This window comes from Gavialis gangeticus, unplaced genomic scaffold, assembly GCF_001723915.1.
Source record: "Gavialis gangeticus isolate Ggan-Ray unplaced genomic scaffold, GavGan_comp1, whole genome shotgun sequence".
NCBI lineage: Eukaryota > Metazoa > Chordata > Crocodylia > Gavialidae > Gavialis > Gavialis gangeticus.
In genome coordinates, this window is record NW_017729032.1 from 59891402 (window position 1) to 59912791 (window position 21390).

Genomic DNA, 21390 nt, shown 5'->3' on the forward strand with positions numbered 1-21390 from the left:
CTTCCTCCCCAGGTGCATCCCCTTGCACTTGTCAGTGTTGAATCTCATCCTATTCTCATCTGCCCACCCTTGTAACCTGTCTAGGTCCGATTGCAGCCTATTCCTCCCTTCTAGTGTGCCCACATCCCCCTACATATTAGTGTCAACAGTAAATTGAACAGGGTGCTTTTTACCACCTTATCCAAGTCACTGATGAAGATGTTGAACAGTACAGGCCTGAGGACCGAGCCCTGGGGGACCCCACTGCCCACATCCCTCCTGGTTGAAAATGACCCATCCACCACCACTCTTGGGGTGCGGCCCTCCAGCCAGTTGGTGACCCATTTGACTGCGTAGGTGTTGACACCAGTTTTTTAATGAGAATGGGGTGAGAGACAGTGTCGAAGGCCTTCCTAAAGTCCAGAAAGACTACGTCCACTGCTACCCCTGCATCTAAGCATTTGGTAACCTGGTCATTGAAGGCCACCAGGTTGCTCTGAGAGGACCTGCTTTTAATGAATCTGTGGGAATCCTGGGGAACCAAATGTCCACGCACATCTGGACGTGCCCACGCAGGCCACAATACCTGCAAAGCCAGACCAGGACCTGAGTGGAAGCCTGTGTGGTCAGTGGTCACATCTAAACAGAACCCACACAGGTACAGGCTGAGAAAGCTCATTTTGATGTCTTCCAGCCATCCAGTTCATTATCCTGCTAGCTCCTCCTTGCTCTTGCTGTTACCTCCTAGACAATTCGTTCTTTCTCTGTTGCCTCTTCTGCTTAGCAAGGAAGGGTAAGAAAGTGGCTGGACAAACTCCCCAGCACACTCCCACTCAAATTCCCCTGTTTCCTGGTCTTTGTGCCACTAATTTATTTGTCCTTGTGTCGCCTGAGTTGTGCCTAGGCAAGTCCCACCTCATCATTCACACTGCTATTGGGTGCTAGGTTCATCAGCCAGGAACCTAAACTAAACTTAAATCACCAAGCCCAAAGTAGTTATGATGTGGCTTTAGTGAGCACTCTGCCAAGCCATATACAGCAAACTGTATAAGGAACCATTACATAAGGAATTATCATTAGTTATCCTTAATATTAAAAGGGCACCTCTTAACAGCTCTACAGGGCAAATTCAGATGATGTGCGAGTGACTGAAAGTCCATTGAAGTCAAGCAGTGGGTTCTGAATTTGACCCCTTCTTTTATAGATCTGAAAACATTTAAATATAAATGAGAAGGGTCATATCACTCTCTACACACAACTCTCTCTAATTCCCTTAGAAGATCCCTTTTAAGAATTTAGGTCAATCTCTATATTATTGTTGATGTGGTTCTTACGGGAAGTTGAGCATCAAACCTGATATGGTTATTATGGGCTCATCTGGAAAGTGTAGCATACAATTTTATTCTCACCATGTGGCACTGTAAAGTGAATAAACACTGCTCAGACTAAAGTCAAATCCAGAAACAGAAATTCAATTGAACTAGATTGGAATTAATCATTAAAAACTGACATAACTATTTTATGTGACAACCGCACCTCTGGATCTCTGTCCAGATTATTTGGGTACAGCTAAAGCATGGCTTTCACAGTTAAAAAATGAATGCAGGCCATTAATCCACAGAAATAGTAACTAAAGCACAAGCAATAATATTGGAACAGATAACTGTATGAAAATTTAACCAGAAAGATAACTTTTGTGATGCAGCAATGTCAATGAATCTTATACTTAATAGTCTTGCAAATTTACAAGTTTGGAAAATGCCAAATTGTTTTTTCTGGATTTTTTTTCCCCTTGACATATCTATTTATATTGCAAAAATTTTGGCACCAGGATTATTTGTTATTTGTTCAATACCTAGCATAGATGAGGTCTGGATCTTGATTATGGAATCTCAGTGTTACTGTAATATAAAATAAAATATAATAATTATATACAAATCAATCCTATGTCCTTAAACAGAATTTGGAAATTAGGAGGCAGTTCAAAAAACACTCAGAGGAGGAATTCTGGCATTAGTGAAGTGAAGAGCAAGCAAAATGTCCATTGTCTTTGGAGACAAATTATCACCTTAAATGTCTACAGAACTGAAGCATAGTGGTACACAGCACACTGCTGCTGGAAGTTCTGGTCAAATTTTACTCTTTCTTAAAGTGGTTTGAATTTGCCGTAACATTGCTGAATTCAGGGGTGCTGAAACAAGGTAAATCTAAAATCCATGAAAGCACAATTTGACTCCTTGTTGAATAAAAAACACATTACTAGTGGTCATTAAAAATCTTGTAACATTTTCCAGAGCTGCAGGATGCAAGATCTGGTGGTATAGGATAGTATCCACCTTGGATAATAATTTATAATAATAATAATAATAGGTTGGCATTTCTATATCAACTTTCCATTTATGGTCTTGACTTTCTAAAGGGTGAAGGTATTAATACCACTGTCATTAACTGGGGCACAAACAGGACAAGTGACTGGCCCGACATCACAGACAACGTTAGTGGTAGATCCAGAATTAGTTATCATGTGTTCAGACACTCAGTCCTGTGACTCATTCACATGATCATTTTGCCTTCCAAAATTGAATTCTGACTGTCTAAAATTAACAGCTTTACTTTTGGTTGGATCAGCTATCTCATTTTCTCTCAGGATCCCTTTGAAGGAAAGGATTGTAAACAGATTGCAAAAAAAAGCATGGGAATTAATATATATACATTAGCAGGACAAGGTACATAACAGAGCAAACATTGTGATTGCTTGTGACTTTTTTAAAGAGGCTGTGAGAAAGGAATAAATTTATCCAATGACACACACTATTCAAGTACTGATCAAAGAAAAATTTATTTACAGAAATTTTCAAATACAAACATAAAATAGCACATTTATATATATTTTTACAAAAATGAATACTGAAATAATAAACATGGTACAGCACAATAAGACAATGATGAGCTAAACATAACAGTGACAAAAAACCATGTCTGGAAGAAGTTTTCCGTTAGTCTTATGTAACCAATGGTATTCTACAGTACCATGAGTGGAATTCTCAATGGACAGCAAGATGTCCATTTACTGCACTTCATAAGAGTACCATAGGCAAAGGCTACATATGCTGAGTACTATGTTGCATGTTTGTAATAATGCTGAAAATACAGAGGCATAATAAAGGTTTTATAGGGCTGAATAATCCATGAATTAAATGCTTCAGGAGAAAAGTGTACAGAGAATATACAAAATACTGATAAAGTGGCTTATTGGTCCATTTATTAGGTCTAATGTATAGTTTAAAAAGTGTTATAACATTGAATTTAAATCATCAAACAAATCAAAAAAGAGAGAAGAAACTAAGAAGAAATGCACCAAGAAAGTTTGTATTTGATTTGTTTTGTGCCATGGACATGATGAGCGTGTGTGTGTCTGTGTGTGCGTGTTTTCAGGACTGTTGTGCTGAAAGGAAACTATGGCAGATTATACCCTGCCCTCCAGCACATCACTTCCCTTTTCACCAGTCTTTCAATTAATTGGTGCATTCTAACGTTCACAATTTACTGAGAAGAGTATTCTTTGCTCCCTACAGTTATATTCTTTCAGAGTAGACCAGAAATGTACTCTGTTAAGAAAGAACTGCTCATCCCACCCGAGATTCTTGGCCTTTGGTCCATCATGCCAGCCTCCCCACCCTCCCGCTATTCACAGTATCACCTGATGTTACCTTGATACACCCACTGCCATTTCCGACTGACTGTACTGCAGTTAAGAGCTAAAGCACTGTATTCAGAAGAAGTTTGCAAGTCACTTCGGCCTCTCAAAGCTCATTTGTTCTCTAAACCGGTCTCATTTGCCACTCATCTGTCAGCCTCAGTAAGGGTATTGTTTCTGTTTCTTGCCAGAGAAGCAGGCCAGCCAAGTACAGATTAACATAGCTGCAGCCGCTCCTCCTCCAGTGCAGTAATAAGCCCAGCCAATTTCACAGGTACCTGCCAGGAACAGATGAGAAGAAGCAATGTTATACAGGAAGAAGTCTTTGCTTTCACCACAACTATATAAAGTCTTTCCTCCTGAAGCAACAAAAGAGAAATGAAAGCATTAGTAGTCAAATACAGCATATGCTGACAAGCATTTTATCCCCTGTATCGGCTTTGTGGTTTCATTTTTCACATAAGCAACTTTTCAGCCAAAGAATCATCTGGGCACATATTGCCTAACAAATTCCCTGCTACTGCAGAAACCAAGGCATCAGTACTGCCTTTAGCTTTCCTACTCTCTTCTGCTGCAGTTTTTTTTCAATTTATCTGTTGCTACATGGCTGCGGTATTTGGGAGGGGCTGGGGTGGATCTTCTTGTGAACTCCTTTCAATAAATGGTTGCAGTGGACTGCGTTTGTCCACATGCTTGCACTGCAGAGCCGGCCACTTTTAAAAGCACCTCATGCTGCGGCTCATGCATTTGTATAAATGGCGAAATGTGTGTCAGCACTGAGGAAATGGCAGTGGTGTGCTTTTGAATTAAAACACATGGAAGGTGTTTTAATTTAAAAGCGCACCGCCACCATTTTCTCAACACTGATGTGCATTTCGTCATTTATACAAATGTATGCGATGCGGCACTGGGCGCATCAGCTTGCGTGTGGAGCAGAATTGATTAATCGAGTCTGCTCCAACGCGCCAGATTTCCAGCACGTTGGACCAGACAAATGGATGTGTATAAATGCCCAATAGAGGTCCCTTCCAGTCAACTGTTCTGACGTGTGTTTATTTTGGCAGAAGCCATTCAGACATCAGTACTATCTATCTAGGTCCTTGCACCATGTCCATCCCTTCAGTGTCTAAGTGTAGAGGATCCTCCAATTAAGTGATTAATTAGGTAATTACTCCTTTACCGAATCTTGCTCAGGTCAACTCAGCAGACCATTCCTTGACCCATGCTGGCAAAAGGACCAGTTTCTCTCTCTTCTCCACAGAACTAAATCTGAGGGCAAAACTGGGGTATTGTCAAGGGAATACAATTAACACTGGAACTTTTTCTTCTATGCATCCGCAAACAGACATGGGTATGTCACATCTATCCTCGATAGAACTTTGAAGCTGTGAAGAAGAGGAATGAATTGATTTTCAAGTCCTGAACTCTGCTGCTTCTGTAATATAACCAGTAAAGCAAAGACTTTATCTGTATATTGTGGAACAATTGTGTATTTCATGGATTTTAGTTTTGTAATTTAATTTAATAGAAGATACACAACTAAAGCCCCCCCGCTATTTGTACCTACACAGACCTTGAGGCTAAGTACAGATATTCAAAAAGGAATCGATCTAAGTTATGCGGTTTACTGTAAGCAATGTAGTTTAGATTGGTAGTGAAGAGAACATACTTTTTACCTTTGGCTGAGGGGGGGCAAATCTTAGACTGGGTTCTGCCAATTTTAAACTAGTCTATGGGCGTTTATACATGTGCTTACATGCTCCAGGACTGGTGGAGCAGGGGGGGAGCACTTTAATTAGAGCAGCTCCAAAAGCCATTCTATTTAAAGGGGCCAGAGTGTCTCATGTATAAGCGTCCCCACGCTTAAAAATGGTGGCGGGGTGCTTTAACTAAAGATTGTTCAACAAGCTTTAGTTAAAGTGCCCCCACCACCATTTTTAAGCATGGGGATGCTGATACACGAGATGCTGGAGTCTGCTGGAGTGCGGTAATTACCATGCTCCAGCAGACTTGATTAATCAAGCCTGTTTTGACATGCTGTAATTACAGTATGTCGGAGCAGCCTTGCTGCTCGTATATAGGTGCCCTATGTGTGCTAAACTGTTCTGTTACAAGTATAGAAAGGTTTCCAATCACTTATACCAGTAAAAATGTAATGTCTGTACCTGGCCTGAGTGATTTCAAGGGGTTATGTATGTGTAAAAGCATCTGCCTCTGTGCATTTATGGCAGAACTCCAGTGTCTATTTCCAAAGACATTTATTCCAAGTAATTGTAAGTCATATCTCTCCAACTGCTGCTGCTTGATGTCACTGTACTGAAATGGCCAAAGCTGAAATTTCTTCCTGACCCTTAATTTTTCATTCCAGAAGCAAAACTGATACTTCTATGAAGATACCTACACCATATTCTTTCCTCTGCTGCTAGACAAATTTGCATCACCACAGAAAGCTAGCTTTGTGCTCCTTACTTTAAAACAGTGCTTCAAAAATAGCATTTATAAAAATAGGCTGAAATGCTATATTGACAAAAATGGTCCTATCTACCACAGTTTCCATAAATGGAAATTTTTCACTTTTGGGACTGTTTGGCTAAATACAAAAGGCATTGCCTTAAACGGCATAAAACAAACAAGGTAACATTCAAAGCTGTGATCTGTGAATGACTGAACTTTCACTGCCTCTTTGCATATGAAGAGCAAATCACTCTGAGTATTTTAAGTTGTTAGTGAAGAGCTATTTAAAAAAACCCCATGAATTGCTTCATCCGACTGGACTCCTTTGGGTCCCCGTGGAATTCTAAATAAAACGGTGAGGCTGCTTTCTACTAAACTGAGAAGTAAAGCTCCTCTTAGATGTCTGTCCACCCAAAGAAGAAATATTTGATTGGAGGATTTTGTTTGCCTACCCTTCTTTTAAGAAATTAGAGAAGTAAAGCCATATTTAAACTGTCCCCTTTCACTTTCTATAATGGTTTGTCAGACCAGCCTCCAAGCTTTCTTGGTTGGCAAATTGCAGTTTTCAACACAAGGCAAAACTACGTTTGACATTTAAAGTAGAGGTTGCTGGCTTTGAAAACACGTTAGAAGTGAAGCAGACAGCCCTCTTGCCTGCCAAGTCTAGAGAGAGAGAGAGACATTGGAGGCATGGTTACCCTAGCCACTGCAAATCTCTCCAGGCAGCACTTGAGTGCTCTCTGTTGTTACAGACCACTCAGACCCGCTGCACCCAACTCAGGACTCAAATTTGCCTTATCCAGGAATAACTGAGAGAATTAACTTCTTCCATTATCATAATTTGTCTCAAAATTTAATTCTGTTGTAAATGGTTCACCCAAATTATATCCATGATTCAGCTGCAAGCAACCTATCCTGTGGCAGCCAAACAGGATAAATCTTTACTGGGCTGAATCTGGACAAGTTTGCTGTAGGTGTGAATGCAGAGGGAGCCAATGTTGGCTGTACATGTGTGGGCTGGGAATGATGGGGTGGGATCTCTCTGTGACATGAGGAACTTGAAGGAAATATCCCTAGCACTTCTGACACAAGGACCTTTTAGCCTGGGAAGTTCTGTCTCCTGGAAATCAGGGAAAGTAAGGAAAACCAGTTCTCCCACCTCAGGACTCCAGCCCACCCCAGGGGCAATTTTTATTTAGTATGGACTGACGTAATTGAGGACCACAGTCACCATGACACAGCCATGGGCCTCCATTTTCATCACCTTCTACTTTGAGTGGTTGTTGAGGGGTAGCAGGGGTGGGGGGGGCTCTTCAGTCTCAAAAAGGCGGCATGAAACTCTCTTCTGCCTTCCAAGAGGGGCAGCTGGGGCTATCCTTCATTGTAGAGTAGCAGGGACAGTAATGAGGGTCTTCCTTTGCCTCCTTGGGAGTCAGGTTAGAAGGTGTCTGGCCTTAAATATTTACCCCATGCACAGGTTTGTGTTTTTTTCTTTTAGTAAAAATGTTCATGCTCCAAGCCAAATTAGCCAAATCAATTCCAAATTCGTGGTCATTCAAGAACCATGTGTGGCCCTACTACTGGCAAACATCCTCTACCCCGGCTTGGGGCGTCAGATGTTTCCAAATCATTTGGCAGGCATCCTACATGCAGGCCCAAGCTTGGAGGTTTGGGGTTTGGATGCCCCTGAGTTTCGCTTGTCCTCAGCCATATGGCCACAGGAGCAAGCTAGGGAGCAGGGCTGTAGAAAGGTAGGTGTGTTGCAGTGAGTAGTGCTGCAGGGTGGCTCTAGCCCTGTTCCCAGGCTCCTCCTTTCCCCCTCCCACCTGAGTGAGCAGACCACGCTGCGGGAGCAGAAGCCAGGGACTTAAGTTTTGAGGAAAGTAAAAAATCCCCACTTCCCTTTCCCTTCAAGCACAGAGGCACATCCCCTCTTCTCCCTCCCCTCTCTCATTCTCCCCTCCCTGCCGGCCACTGCCAGTGTCTGCACCATCCTACGGGGGCGAGGGGAGCTCCTATCCCACTGCAGCACGCACCCACAGTGTCTGCACCATCCTACAGGGGCAAGGGGAGCTCCTATCCCACTGCAGCACGCACCCAGGACTACGGCAGTGACAGCACTGGCAGGTGGACACATTTTCCCCTCCCCGCACTTGTTCCCAGCCTGCCAAGGAACACATGGGGAAAGCAGAAAAGGAAAGGAAATGTACCTGCCCACTGCTGCTCCTACTTCTGTGGCCCTGGGCTGAGCCCAGCCCCCATACAGCCCAGTGGGCAGAAGCTCCCCTCACTCCCAGGTGGGGACAGCAGCAGTGGCAGCAAGTAAGGGAGGGGGGAATGAGAGGGGTGGGAGATGGGTTGTGTCTTTGAGCAGGGAAAGGAAGGGGTGGGGGGATTCTTGTTTTCTTCAGGACTTTAGTCTCCAGCTACTGCTCCTAAGGCATGATCAGAAGGGGGAGGAGGAATGTATGGTCATACCCCTCCCTGCACTCTCTCTGGATCTGCCCCTGGGGAGGGATAAAAGAGTCATGTTTGTATGTGACAAATATAAGAACAAATAGCTGCTAGATCAGTGCTGTAGAACTGCTCAAGAAATAAAGGGCACATATTCAACCATGGACATGGCAAGCTGTGATTATTTCTCCACGCTGTACTCTGTTTACTCACAGGAACACTGTCACACTTTAATGATACAAGGAATGGCAGGCAGCGCTGCCCTTTCAGATGCAAGTGCGAGCAGGGTTACGAGGAACAAGAAAATGGCAGATAAGAGACAGTGGGGAGAGTTGCCCTTACAGCAACAGTGACATGAAAATAAACCTGCCCATTAATTCCATCCAGCATCAGGAGCCCTGGGATCCCCTTGCTAGAACAGCGTGATCTATACTTGGAAACTAGAGAATGGAGTCGTATATGGAGCTGTAATGCTGGAAAAAAACCTACAGTTAGGAGGGCTGGAATGCCAAAGGTTCCTTAATTATAGTCTTCAAAGGCAGCAATAAAATGTTTCAATTTACCTGTTGAAATGAAGGCTCCTCTACACTCTACACTACAGCAAACAGGCATGTGTTAGCTTGAAACAATGCTATTCCCCTTTCAGGGGGGAAAAATAGGCTTGAGTTTGTAGCATTGCTCTCTTGTGTTCTCATTTTGACAGCTATTCTAATGCATTGTACCCTAAGTACAGATTGCTGGTTGTCAACAACTGGGCAGTTCAGCTGCTTTTAACTTGCAAAATAATTTTGGGTTCAACTTTTGCATTAAGAGCTCTCATTTAAATGTTGACAAAGCTTTGTTAAAGTGCAAAATATACAAAATTCGAGCAGTTAAACTTTAAGGTGAAATGGAAAGGAAACAAACCAGAAACAATTATACAGTTGAGAGAAAATCCATTTAGCTCTCTTCATTTATATTTTTTATAGCAGTTAGAACTACAGCTACCATGGTATGGCCTTCATCCTGGCACTTGTTTTACAGTGATGCCAATGGGACTATTTGCTTACTTAAAGTTAAGCATGTGCTTAAATGCTCTGCTGGACTGGGGACTAAATTTATGCATCATAATGCAGCCCATGGCCTGCATGTGGTTTAGCAGGGGTTAAATCATGGCCCCCCTGGCTCCTCCTCCTTCTTCCAGCTTCTGCTTCCTGCCCTCACCCCTGTCCCTGGAGGCAGGGTGGGGTGGGGTGATATGGCACACAGGGCTCAAGTTTGGGAGGCCTGGGGTGCCAGTGTATGTCCACAATTGTATCTTCAATGCATGTTCTGGAATGATGCTCTGCTTGGGTCCTACCTTTTCAGTTAAAAAAAAGTTTTAACCCTTCATATAAATTGTAAGATCATAGAAAATTAGGGATAGAAAGACATCTAGCCCAATCCTCTGTTCAATATAGGGTTATTCCAGACACGTGTCTGCCTAACCTGCAATTAAAAACTTACAATGATGGCGATTCTGTACCCGCTCTAGGTAGCCTGTCCCAGTACTTAACTACCCTTGTAATGAGAAATTTCTTTCTAATAGCTTAGGTAAATCTGCCTTTGTGCAATTTAAGGCCATTACTTCTCGTGCCTCCACTGACCTCAGATATTTGATTGCCATCCTTGTTATAAAAGCTGTTGTTTTTGTTTTCAAAGATGGTTATCAAATTCTCCCTCTCTCTCCTGTTTTCCAAACTAAATAATCCCAATTCTTTCATCCTTTCCTATGTTTTAAGTTGTCTAGACCTTTAAAAATATTTGTTGCTTTCCTCTAGATCTTGTCTGATTATCTACCTCATTCAAGTGCATTGCCCAAAATGTGAAGCACTACTCCAGTTGAGGCCTCCCCCCTCCCTGCTGAATAGAGAGAAAGAATCATTTCTCATGACTTACAACACTTCAGGTAGCATGCCACAACATGCTATTACCTTTTTTTTTCCTACACACATTTGACATTGGTGACTCAGGTTCAGCTTTGGATCTACTCCTTTATATCCTTTCCTAGTCTACTGGTAATGTAGTTGATGACTCCCATTTTGTAGTTGTGCATTTGATTATGTTTTTACTTACCCAGTCAGTAAAGCTTTTGCTTTTTTTAAAGCAAAGCTGATAAGGAGCATAAATAGCTGGGGTTACTGACTGATTCACTGACTGGGGAATGGCACAATGCTGGCCAGCCAAGCAGTAACTTATATTTTTACTGCAATTATTAAAATTTGAACTGTCAAGATCACCTCTCAAATCACAAACATATAGGCCAGAGTAAATGAATTGTCTGGTGAAAGAACAGACAAAGAGCTGAGTCACTGGTGCCACAAGACTACTTTTGGTTACAAAGCGGTTCCAGACAAGGCAATGTGGAGAGGCAGCAGCAGCTCCAGTTCTGGCTCTAGCATTGAGTACACAGAGCAGCCCTGGCTCCCACCGTGCACACCATGCCAAAGCTGGAGTTGTCTTAAGTTTGTTTAATAAAATAAATCAAGGAGGCGCTAGTTTTATACTCAAAGTAAATCAGCAAGAAAGGAATTGGAAGGTCCAGTCCATCACCAGACTGCAGCGATGGTCCGGTTTACTCCAGAATGCATCTATGACTTTTCTTAATTTCTGCCATGATTTCTATGGATATGCTGTATTCCCATAACTCTGTGACTTTCTCCAAGATTTATCATGGGAAATCTGACAGAAGGTGAGTTTACTTAGGCAGTTGGGGCATTTTTACACATGGTCTAGGAGGCATGGTGGGGGCGCTTTAATTAGTGAGCCGCGCTAATTAAAACCACCTGATTGTCACATGTATCAGCACCCCAATGCTGAAAAAATGGCAGTGCGGCACTCAGAATGAAAGCTCATTCAACGAGCTTTTGGTCATAGCATCCCACTGCCATTTTTTCAGCGCAAGGACACTGATACATGTGACGCTAGAGTCTGCTGGAGCATGTTAATTTCCACACTGTAGCAGACTCAATTAATCGAGTCTGCTCCGACACACTGGATTTCCAGCACATCGGAGCGGGCTCCCTGCATATGCATAAGAGCTCTTGGATCTCAACAGTTCCCTGATCTACCATGGGGCTCCACAGTGATCCTATCACAGTCACAGAAATTTTGCCTGTTCTCATCTCATACGGTCGGTCCTTTAAAGGTCCATCACAAATACTCAAGAGATTTGTGGAAATACATAAGTTTTTTACCTAAAGTTTTCAATAAATGGAATAGATAAAAATTCTCCCATATATCTTTGAGATATGAATATGTTAAATTAATTGCAAGACCTGAAATCATATCTCAAGTCTCTTCAATTGCTTTATTGAGGATCTTAAGTTTGAAATGGGATAGAAGCCCAGAGAACTTGGGAAACTAATAATCTATTTTAAGTAAGATCTGCTATCTAAGACAAAGAAGCTTGAGAATTGTTGAAACTGTGGAAATAGTGCTATAAAGAGTTTTGTGAACAATACTGATTAATCCAGAAACCCAGCAATGACAACTCCTACTTACAAAACCTTGCATAGCAACTCTAATTAGCAGGTTTACATGAGTGTCCATTAGTAGGAGGGAAGGTGAAATCACTTAATCAATCAGGGTGTTAAAAATAATCAGACAATAAAATAAGGAGTGGGATGGCAGAAGATGTACAGTGACCTAATAGTATGAATGCTGTGAAATTAATGAAAAGGATAATCAGCTAATAAAGACTGGGGTGTTTCTTTTTTTCTTCATGAATGTGAGAAATATTTATGGACAGAAGGATTCTCCTTCTTTACACGATGAACAATGGTCATGTGAAACTCACTTGCCAAAGGTAACATGAAAAGTTGCAACCTGGAACTCATCCAGAAAGGAGGGAAATGCATGAAAAAATAGCATTGTAAGTAAAAACACAGCTGAGCAAATAATTTGGAACAAAAATGGTATGTGGAAAGCTTGCCTCTTTCTGTCCCCCCATCCCAGGGGAGCTCCAATCCACCTACTCTTCCCTCCCCCACTCTAGCAGAGGCTGGGCAAACCCCAGACGGGAACTCCCTCCCCTCCCCTCCCCTCCCCTATCCCCCCTGCTTTAATGAAGACAGCACTGGCAGTGGGGCTGGCTGCATCAGCCCAGCCCAACTCACACACAGGGACAGACAGAAGTTAATGAAGGCACTTCACTTTGGAACACCTTCATCTGAACCCTCATTAAATGAGAGTTACTTTGTCACTTTTAAAGTGCTCTGCAGCTGTGCACTTCTGTTAGGGCATGGCTATAAAGCATTTTCAAGGGGTCGATCACGCGACAAATATCACTTCTGTCAGCACCCTGTATTTCTATCATTTTTTGGAAATATTTCAATATTTTTCCCTATTTTTAATAATACAGCTTTGCAGTAAATATTTGAAACTGAAGTTATGTTACTCAGCTATGGTTCATCAAAGAAATTATCTAGCATTTCATTTCTGATCTCTAATTGAACAAATGTAACCCTCAAGTTGTTCTGACAGTGTAAAAACTGGGGCAATGTGACATTTAGAAAATGGTTGTCAATCCCTTTTCTTATTATTTATTTGTAAGCATTCATCTCACCAAAGGTTGCATTTGAATCAGAATTTCATTTTGTCAGGACCTCAAATGTATTTTGTGTGTAAGCAGGTCTTGCAATGATAGAAGAGAAAGTTAGCCCCATGCCAATCACAAAGCTCAGTTTCCAAATACTGAATAATCAACAAAAGTCTAATTGCAAACTATCCGTAGCAATAGGTTCCAGTACTCCTTGGAGCCCTTGCCATTAGTCAGCAGAGTTGCCTGATAGCAAGGTGCTCGCCCCTCTCACTTTTTTCCAACTGCTGATTCTATTAAAATAAAATTTTAGCATATCCATTAGTTTAAATAGTCCAAAATTTTTAAACTATCCAATAATTCTTCCAGTAGTCCACTGATGTAATTACCAGAAGGTTTTTAAGCATTAAAGAATGGAAATGGAAGTGGTTCTTGAGGTAGTCTCTGTTGGGACTTGGCTTGACCTCTGAACATGTCTGAGGACCCATTATTCATAGCTCAGAATGTGTGTGTGATATTGTCCATTGAGCCACTCTGAATAAATAGCAAATTGTAAAAAAACGTGATCCGTTTGCAGATAATTTGTGATTGGAAAAATCAAATTTGTCAAATAGATTGCTCCTGGCATACAGTTTCAAACCCTATTATTTTAAGTGCTCCAAAGGATTATCTTAGTTTCAAAATCTTTTCATGATTGTACCTTAGCATTGGATGTCAACATGGCCAGATGTTGAAATGATTGCCACTTAATGCAAGTTAACTACCTGAGAAATCTGTTCTATGTTCAGTGTCATTTGTTTATTTTTAGTAACGGTATTGTCTGTTTTTAAAGGTAATTTATGACAATAACTTGACGTTAATGGTAACTATCAGTTAAAGAGTTCTCTTCATTTTTTAACCCTCAAAAAACTGCATAGAGCAATTCTAAGGATGTGGACAGACAACACGTGAATCATTCCAAGAATGTCACTGATTGTCCCTCGACAGAAGTGTCCACACGTACACTACTAAGGGTTCCCTCATCTTTTAGGGATTGCAAACCACCATGCCTTTCAGGTGTAAGCTACTGGAGTTTCCCCAGGATTCCTCTAGAAAGTAGAAAGACCCAGACTGGGGCAGCAGGTTAGAATGGAGCAGTCGCTAGGTGGTGGGAGGCTGTGTGGCATGTTCAGGGTTTTTAAGAGGACTCTGTGCTCTAGACACTCCCTATGAACTCACTTGCTCTTCCAACCACTCAGGTACCTTCACTGCCAGCAGCTGAATAAAGGTGAGTGTGCAGGGTGGAACCAGTGAGGCAAGGTTGCCTGCAAGAGTGCAGCACAGAGGGCAGGAACAATTAACAGTTAATGGGATAAGTCATGTCACATTGAGCATGCACTTCACACTGACAGCCGTTCTTGTCTATTAAGTGCTGATCATCAGGGATCTGGATTTTCTCTTACTTTAAAAAATCCCTAATTTTCAGTTTTAAAAAAAGTATATTTATTAGTGGTATTTCATTTAAATTATGAAAAAAAGTGGATTGCGGTTAGTTTTTTTTTAACTGAAAATTGGAGATTTTTTTAAATCAGAAAAATCCAGGATCCCTCCTTATCATCCAGTGGCTCTGTTCCCCCCACCCCACTCCATCCAACAATTGGCAGGTTTCTACTGTTACTGGCACAACCACCCACCTACCATAAGAAGGGGGCCATAAAGCTCCACCCCTCCCCCCCAGCTACCCCCCTCAAACCAAATAAGTTTGGGACTTCTGCCCAGTGTCCCTAGCAGGGAAGTCAAACTGACACAGGGACTTTCTGCTTCCTCACCTTACAGACTGTGGTCTCTGTAGGCAATAGATTTTTGGGCAGTAGAGTCCTGGTTGCATGCCAGAGCAACCCTCACTGCCCCGCATGGGTTTGGGGGAGAGGTGAAGAGCAGTGTAGTGTGGGATGCTTGGAGGAGTCACCAGACAAGAGGCATGAAATGTTTTGTGTCACACACAGCACTGAACCAGTTCAAGGAGGACCAGCACCTGATTTTCCTGGTGTGCTTTGGAAACATTCTAGGAAGTTTAAACCAGTCTAAGATGGCCTGCATGTCTAGACTCTTGAGGTACCTATAGATGTGTTTGTTCACTTCCTAATTAAAATGCCCCAGCGTCACCTTACCATCCTGTGTACTAAGCCCACACACATTTCAAAATTGCTGCAGGGGCACTTTATCTAAACCTCATTGAATGAGGTTTAGATAAAGCATCCTACAGCCATTTTGAAATGTGTAGGGGCTTTCTGGGAACTGCTCCAATTAAAACACTCCCCCTGCCCCCATCCCGAGCACATGTATAGGAAGCCCAACTTCATTTAAAATGTTCTAGATATTACATCTGTCCACACACAGCAAGGCCCCTAGAAAAACACATCGCTTGACAGAGAAAAATGTTCATGATCTTTTGAATGTAGTTCAGATGCTCGCCTAGAACAAGGTGTGAACTACAATACACTATGACATAAGATGATGGGGTATAACTGCACCAGATTATGAAGTCAAATGTGTACTTATGTTGAAATATTAGTACCTTGCCTGTATTAATTTGTCCCCCCCATATGCAACCTCATTGCCCTCCAGACAACTGTACTGAAAGGCAATTACTGAGAGCCATGAAGACTGCATATCTAAAGCTGTCAACTTTTACTGTCTGTGAATGGCCCACCCCCATGGAACCCTCCTGCACAGAGACCCATATAAGGCCCCCCAGTCTGTCACAGGACAGAGACCAGTCTAAGAGTTGAGTTTTTCACTCTATACACAGCTTATCACCGCTGCTTTTAAGAAGGACTTGTAGGAAGCCTGCAATGGCAAAACGTGGACATGCAAAAGGAGTTATTTCAGATAAAAGGAGAGTGCGTCTTGAGACTTGGTATTCTCAAATGCACTGAAAGAAAAGGAACCTTAGTTAAACTCCTTCTGTTAAGCCTCTGTTGATATTTTCTGGTATGTTTTCCTCAAAGAGGTTAAATGAATAAGGCCAGAACACCTGTGATTTAGGAGGGCACTGAGGGGACATGTATACATGACTGGGGAAAGGGGAGGTCAAGATCTCAGATGCTGGTTCTAGGGTCTAGTGGTACCCTTTATCCCAAGACAAGGAATCAGACAAGAGATCTGACCCTAGGATGGAAACAAACGTTGTCTTTCATTGCCTTTGTGCCACCAAGCAGATGTCCAAACCCATAGTTGTGCTGCAAATATGATATCAATTTGTGACAAAGGTGATATCAATTTGTGCTGCTATTTAACAGAAGGTATCTGTTTACTTTATGACAGCAGAATGCTAGAAGCCTGGAGCTGCCCATGCTGTCCCGCTGTGCAAGAAAGCTGCTCCAGGGGCTTGAGGGGCCTATGCAGGAATTCCCACGCACACAGGACCAGGCTCCTCAAGCCTTGGGAGAACACATTGTTCATGATGTGTTTTGCCCAGTGAAGCAGATCAGCTCTGCAGGGACACATCTGGTACAGCTGATCATGAATGACTGGTACCTCCCGAGACTGGGAAGAGTAGGGGGACAGCACCATGGTGGCAAGTGGGGACTGCCTGCAGCTGGCGGTGTTGGGGGGCAGTAGTGAACTACAAGTGGGGACCACCCACAGCCACCACCAGCCACGTTGGCATCAAGGGGTGGGGCAGGTGCGGGTGGCAACCACCCACAAAACTGGTGGTGGCTTCAGTAGCGGCAAATATCAGGGGGAACATGTGCCCCCCCCCCTCACTCCTCCCCTATGCATCACCTATGCAGCTGATTTGCTTCCTTTGGTGACACCTATTTTGACCCCTGAGAGATGGCTCAAAGAGACTGAGGGCTAACCAGTCTCAGTTCATTTGGAAGGAAAACAGTTGTTCATTCATAACATGCAGGGTGGAGTACTTGGCTACTCATTAGCATTCTCTAAGGAAAGTCCATCAGGTCTTTTGCAGCACCACAACATGCCTCACGAAAAGGAAAGTCTGTGTCTGAAGATATCCATAAGCTCAATCAAGGTAAGTAAGAAGCAAAGACTGCAGTAAAACATATAGTAATAACAACAGGAAAAGGATACTGAGACCATCTGGTCAAAGGCCTATTCCTCTTAATTAAGACTTTGAAGGCTCAAGCCAGCAGAGCACAACAGGTTTGAGATTACTGTTGCCTATATCTGCAAAACAAAGTTTCACACATTTATGTGTGAACATTAGACAGTAAGGTAGTAAAACACAGGCAAATATCCAGGATTGGTACAACAGTGTGTGCGCAAGCTGTTCTACAATACTTCACAGAACAGAAAAAAACTGTTCAGCATAAAACCATAAAATCTCATAAACTGCAATATTCCAAGAAAAGTGATGGGAAACCCATGGCTAGGAACAATTAAAACAACAATGTATGCACTAGACAATTCACTGCAGGGATTTGTCTTGAACCAATAATATATTATTCTAAATGCCAGCTGAGGCTCAGTTCTGCAAATCGTGATGAACGTGTAATGTTTTTAATCATATATATTTGATATAAATACCATTTTTCGTCAACCACGATGGGTTTGTATAAGTAGCTATAAATCCTATCCCTAGACATTCCCTTCAGAAATGTCCCCAAGGATAATACCCAAAAAACCACAGATCATTAATAATATTAATCCCTACCATACTTCTTGTCAGTAGACCTCAAAGCACTTGGCAAAGGAGCTCAGTGTCATTCTCCCCATGTTTATAATGAAAGAATCTGGAGAACACAGACAAGAAGTGACATGCTCAAGGTTATCCTGTGGGTCAGTGGCTGAGCCAAGAACAGAACACTGATCTCCTTAGTCTTAGTCCAGTACTTTTGCCACTGGGATCCACTTCCTTGAAAGTTAATGGGAGTGGGGGGCTTCTCTCATACATATTCTTTTGAAAATTTTCCTTTATATACACATTCAGCTTAGAACAAGGTCACAGCTTTTAAGAGGCTTTTTACAAAGTTGGTTCATCAACTGCAAAATGAAAATGCTACTTCAAGTATTCTGTACAGCCGTAATGTTTAATGCCAATTTCTTACGATTCTTGGCAAGATCTCTCTGAACCTTCAATGTTCCTTGGTGGGAAGTTCACTTTTTATCAGTTAGTATTTTGTGACATCTTTTTTAATGTAATATAATAAATGTATCCAGCTTACTTGAAGCTAAATTTGCTGTAAATTGCTTATGTAAACTGGATAATTTTTTAAAGGAAGATTGTTTGCTAATTGCTCTTGCTGTCTGTATGATTCTGTATATCAGAATTTATTTAAGTTTTACTGTCTGCTCTGAAATAGTGTGCCACGGAACAGACTGAGACCCCTGGGCAGTTCTACAATATAAATAATCCATAATAGAAACTTCAACATATGCTGTACCTGGTTTTGACAATTTTGATCTTTTCTCATACATTTGGTGAAGAAATAAGATGGCTCCTTAGCATTTATTTAAATTATTTTTATATGCTTCAAGCCTGGCCCCCTTCTGGTGACACTCTAATTGGCTCCTGCCATGCCTGCAGGCTGCTTCTCAGGCAGCCTGTCTTCTCTTAAAGTAGCAGGAGCAGTAAGTCTCCTGCTACACCAAGTTACTGATAAAATAACATTAGTTGATCCAGCCATTACAGTATTGAGGGCACTGTCATATACTAGGTAGGTACATAAACAGATGGACATTTTTATGAAAGCCATATACTGGGCTACATTTCGGTCATTTATAAATAAAGATTTACTGATTTATTAGTCTAAATTAGCATTTTGTTTACACGCTGATACCCTTAGTACAAACAACACACAGCCCAGGGCCTGAGCTAGGCAAGCAGTCCAGCCTTGAGAGCCATGGAGAGAGGAGCTCCTGGGCAGCAGGGCTCCTGGGTAACATCTGAGCTGGAGTAGGCAACTCTGGAGGTTTGAGAAAGGGACTAAAGGGAGGAGTGGGTCCCAAGAGGCATGGGAGTAAAGAGGCCTGGGAACAAGGAACAGAGAGCCTGGGGTCCAGAGAGAGAATGTCTGAGCCCAGGAGGGGATGAGTAGGCAGGGCCAGGGGCCTGTAGCCCAGCAGGGGCAGAGTTGGAAGTGTTGACACAGCGAAAGAGCCTGAGCCCCAGGTGGGGAGTCTTGGGCTCTTGTTACTATAATAAGGGAAAAGGCATCAGATAGAGCCCTGAAAGCTGAACAGGGCTGCTAGCCATAAGAAGGAAGGCAGCCTAGGCAAGGATCTGCCCACTAGAGGGGAGAGGCTCACTTGTGGCCACATTTGGAGAACTCTGCCTGCGCCGAGTGGGCTGCAGGGTAATAGGCAGCTAAGGAGTAGGGCAGAGCCTAGCTTAGAAGCAGTCATAAGCTGAGAAACCCCTGCTCAGCTGGAGCTCCACGTGACAGGAAGGGTCAGGGTTTAGGCTGCATTTAAGTCTAGGGCCTGAGCCAGGTCAGGGAGGCTGGAGTGCGAGAAGCTCCTGGCCATGACTGCAGGAAGGGACTCTGTGACTCCTGGAATCCCCTAAGGATGCAAGTAAAACACTGAAGGCTTGCTGTCAGGTGGATGTAACCCAGGGCAAGGGGAGGCATGGCTGCTCTCACAGCAGCTACTGTTGATGCCTGGACTCAGCATGGGTTTACTTTATGTTATGGCCGGTGTGCTTATTCCTTTGTTACAGTTTAATCTGGTGGGTTGGGTTTGGGAATATCAGGTTGGGGGATGTCCCAATAGTGCCTGAGTGCATCTGGGGGTGTCCTGAGCCCAGTAGGGCTTGGGGCCCAGGACATGCAGTGGGCTTTGGCCCAAAAGCCAGCAGCAGCCAAGAAGGAGAGGGTAGGCTAGCTCAGGTGGAGGGTAGGCAGGGCTGGGAGCCGAGACAGGGAGAGCCAAAGGAGGCTCAGAGCCCGGAGCACGTGGGACCAAGGCCAGGGCACCAAGGCAAACAAAGCCAGGTTCAGTGCCCACAGCCAGGGCAAAGATAGGGCCAAGGATGCCTGAGAAGGACTTATAATAGAGCCAGGGGCCAAGGAAGACATACAGGGGCTGGAACCCAGAAGCTCAGTCCAGCAGACTGGACTGGAGCTAGAGGGCCCAGCAAAAGAAATGGGTAGAAGCTGAAAAGGCTGAGGCCCTGACAAGAGAGCCTGCAAGGCATGGGCATGGTGTAAGGGGTGCTTGGAGCCACATAACAGCCCTTAAGGCTACAGATGCCATGGGGTAGTATGGGCAGGTCAGGAGGACCCACTTTGCCTAAGATGGGCAAAACTGAGACAGCAAGGTCTGGTAGGGACCTGCTGGTGGCTAGAAGAACTGGGGAGTGCTCTAGGACCCTTAGGCAGCTTCCCTTTCAGTGAAACAATCAAAGTATGGTAGGCAAATAAAAAGGGGAGGGCACCCTAGAGCTTGAGCTGGGGCAAGGGTAGCATGGTTGTCCAGGGCACTATGGCCACCCCTGAAACTTGAACATTGCTATAGGGGTCCAATCACTGGAACAAGGCCAGATCTCAGGAGGTACATGTGTAAACATGGCCAGGGAGCCAGAAGGTCTCACTGGCCCAAGGGCAGGGCCACAGTCTAGAGAAAGGGGCCAAAGGCCACGGAGGACAACAGCCAGAGACTGGGGGAGCCCATGAGTCTCAACTGGCCTAGGAGCTGGGTCAGAGCCAAGAGAAAGGGGGCCAAAGACTGGGGTTCACAGTCAGAGACTGAGGGGGCCAAGGAGCCCATAGCCCAGGAGGGGTGAGAACTGGGACTGGAAGCCTGTAGCCCAAGGGGGCTTTGCTGACACATGCCCACAGGGCCTGTAGCCCAAGAGGAGTGTTAAGAACAGGAGAGAGAGGAATAAGTAGTATCAGCAAGGCCTGGGCATGGGTAGTGGGGTGGGGATGGAGCCCACATAATTAGCCCTTAAGGTGATGAGCAGTGACACCAGCACTCATGAAGAGATCTGATTTGGGAAGCCCTGAAGCAGCCTCGCTTTTCTGAAAGTATCATTTCTTCAAGGCATGGCAGGTGAGGAGTGGGGGAGAATACCCAAAGAGAACCAGGTTGACAAAGGCTGAGGGGGCTCCAGGGGCATCACAGCCACCCCTGGAGTGGAATTCTGTTACACTAGGCTATACAGGCATTGCATCTGGCCAGATATAGTCCATTTCTGTCCATACTGGCTTGTACAAATATTTCCTTTTGTTAGAAAAATTCAGCTCTGTAAATTGTATTGACCATAAAACTCAAGCTAACAACTGGATCCCATGTTGCT

At 43.5% G+C, this 21390-nt stretch overlaps 1 protein-coding gene across 1 annotated transcript in view; it reads right to left on the reverse strand.

Moving 5' to 3' along the window:
- Window positions 1–2797: 2797 nt before the first annotated feature.
- Window positions 2798–21390, reverse strand: part of LHFP (lipoma HMGIC fusion partner) — a 279527-nt gene continuing 260934 nt past the window's right edge. Inside the window, exon 4 of the mRNA XM_019525112.1 lies at window positions 2798–3954. Within this exon, the coding sequence (XP_019380657.1) occupies window positions 3836–3954 (119 nt within the window). The 3' untranslated portion in view covers window positions 2798–3835. The remainder of the gene's footprint in view (window positions 3955–21390) is intronic.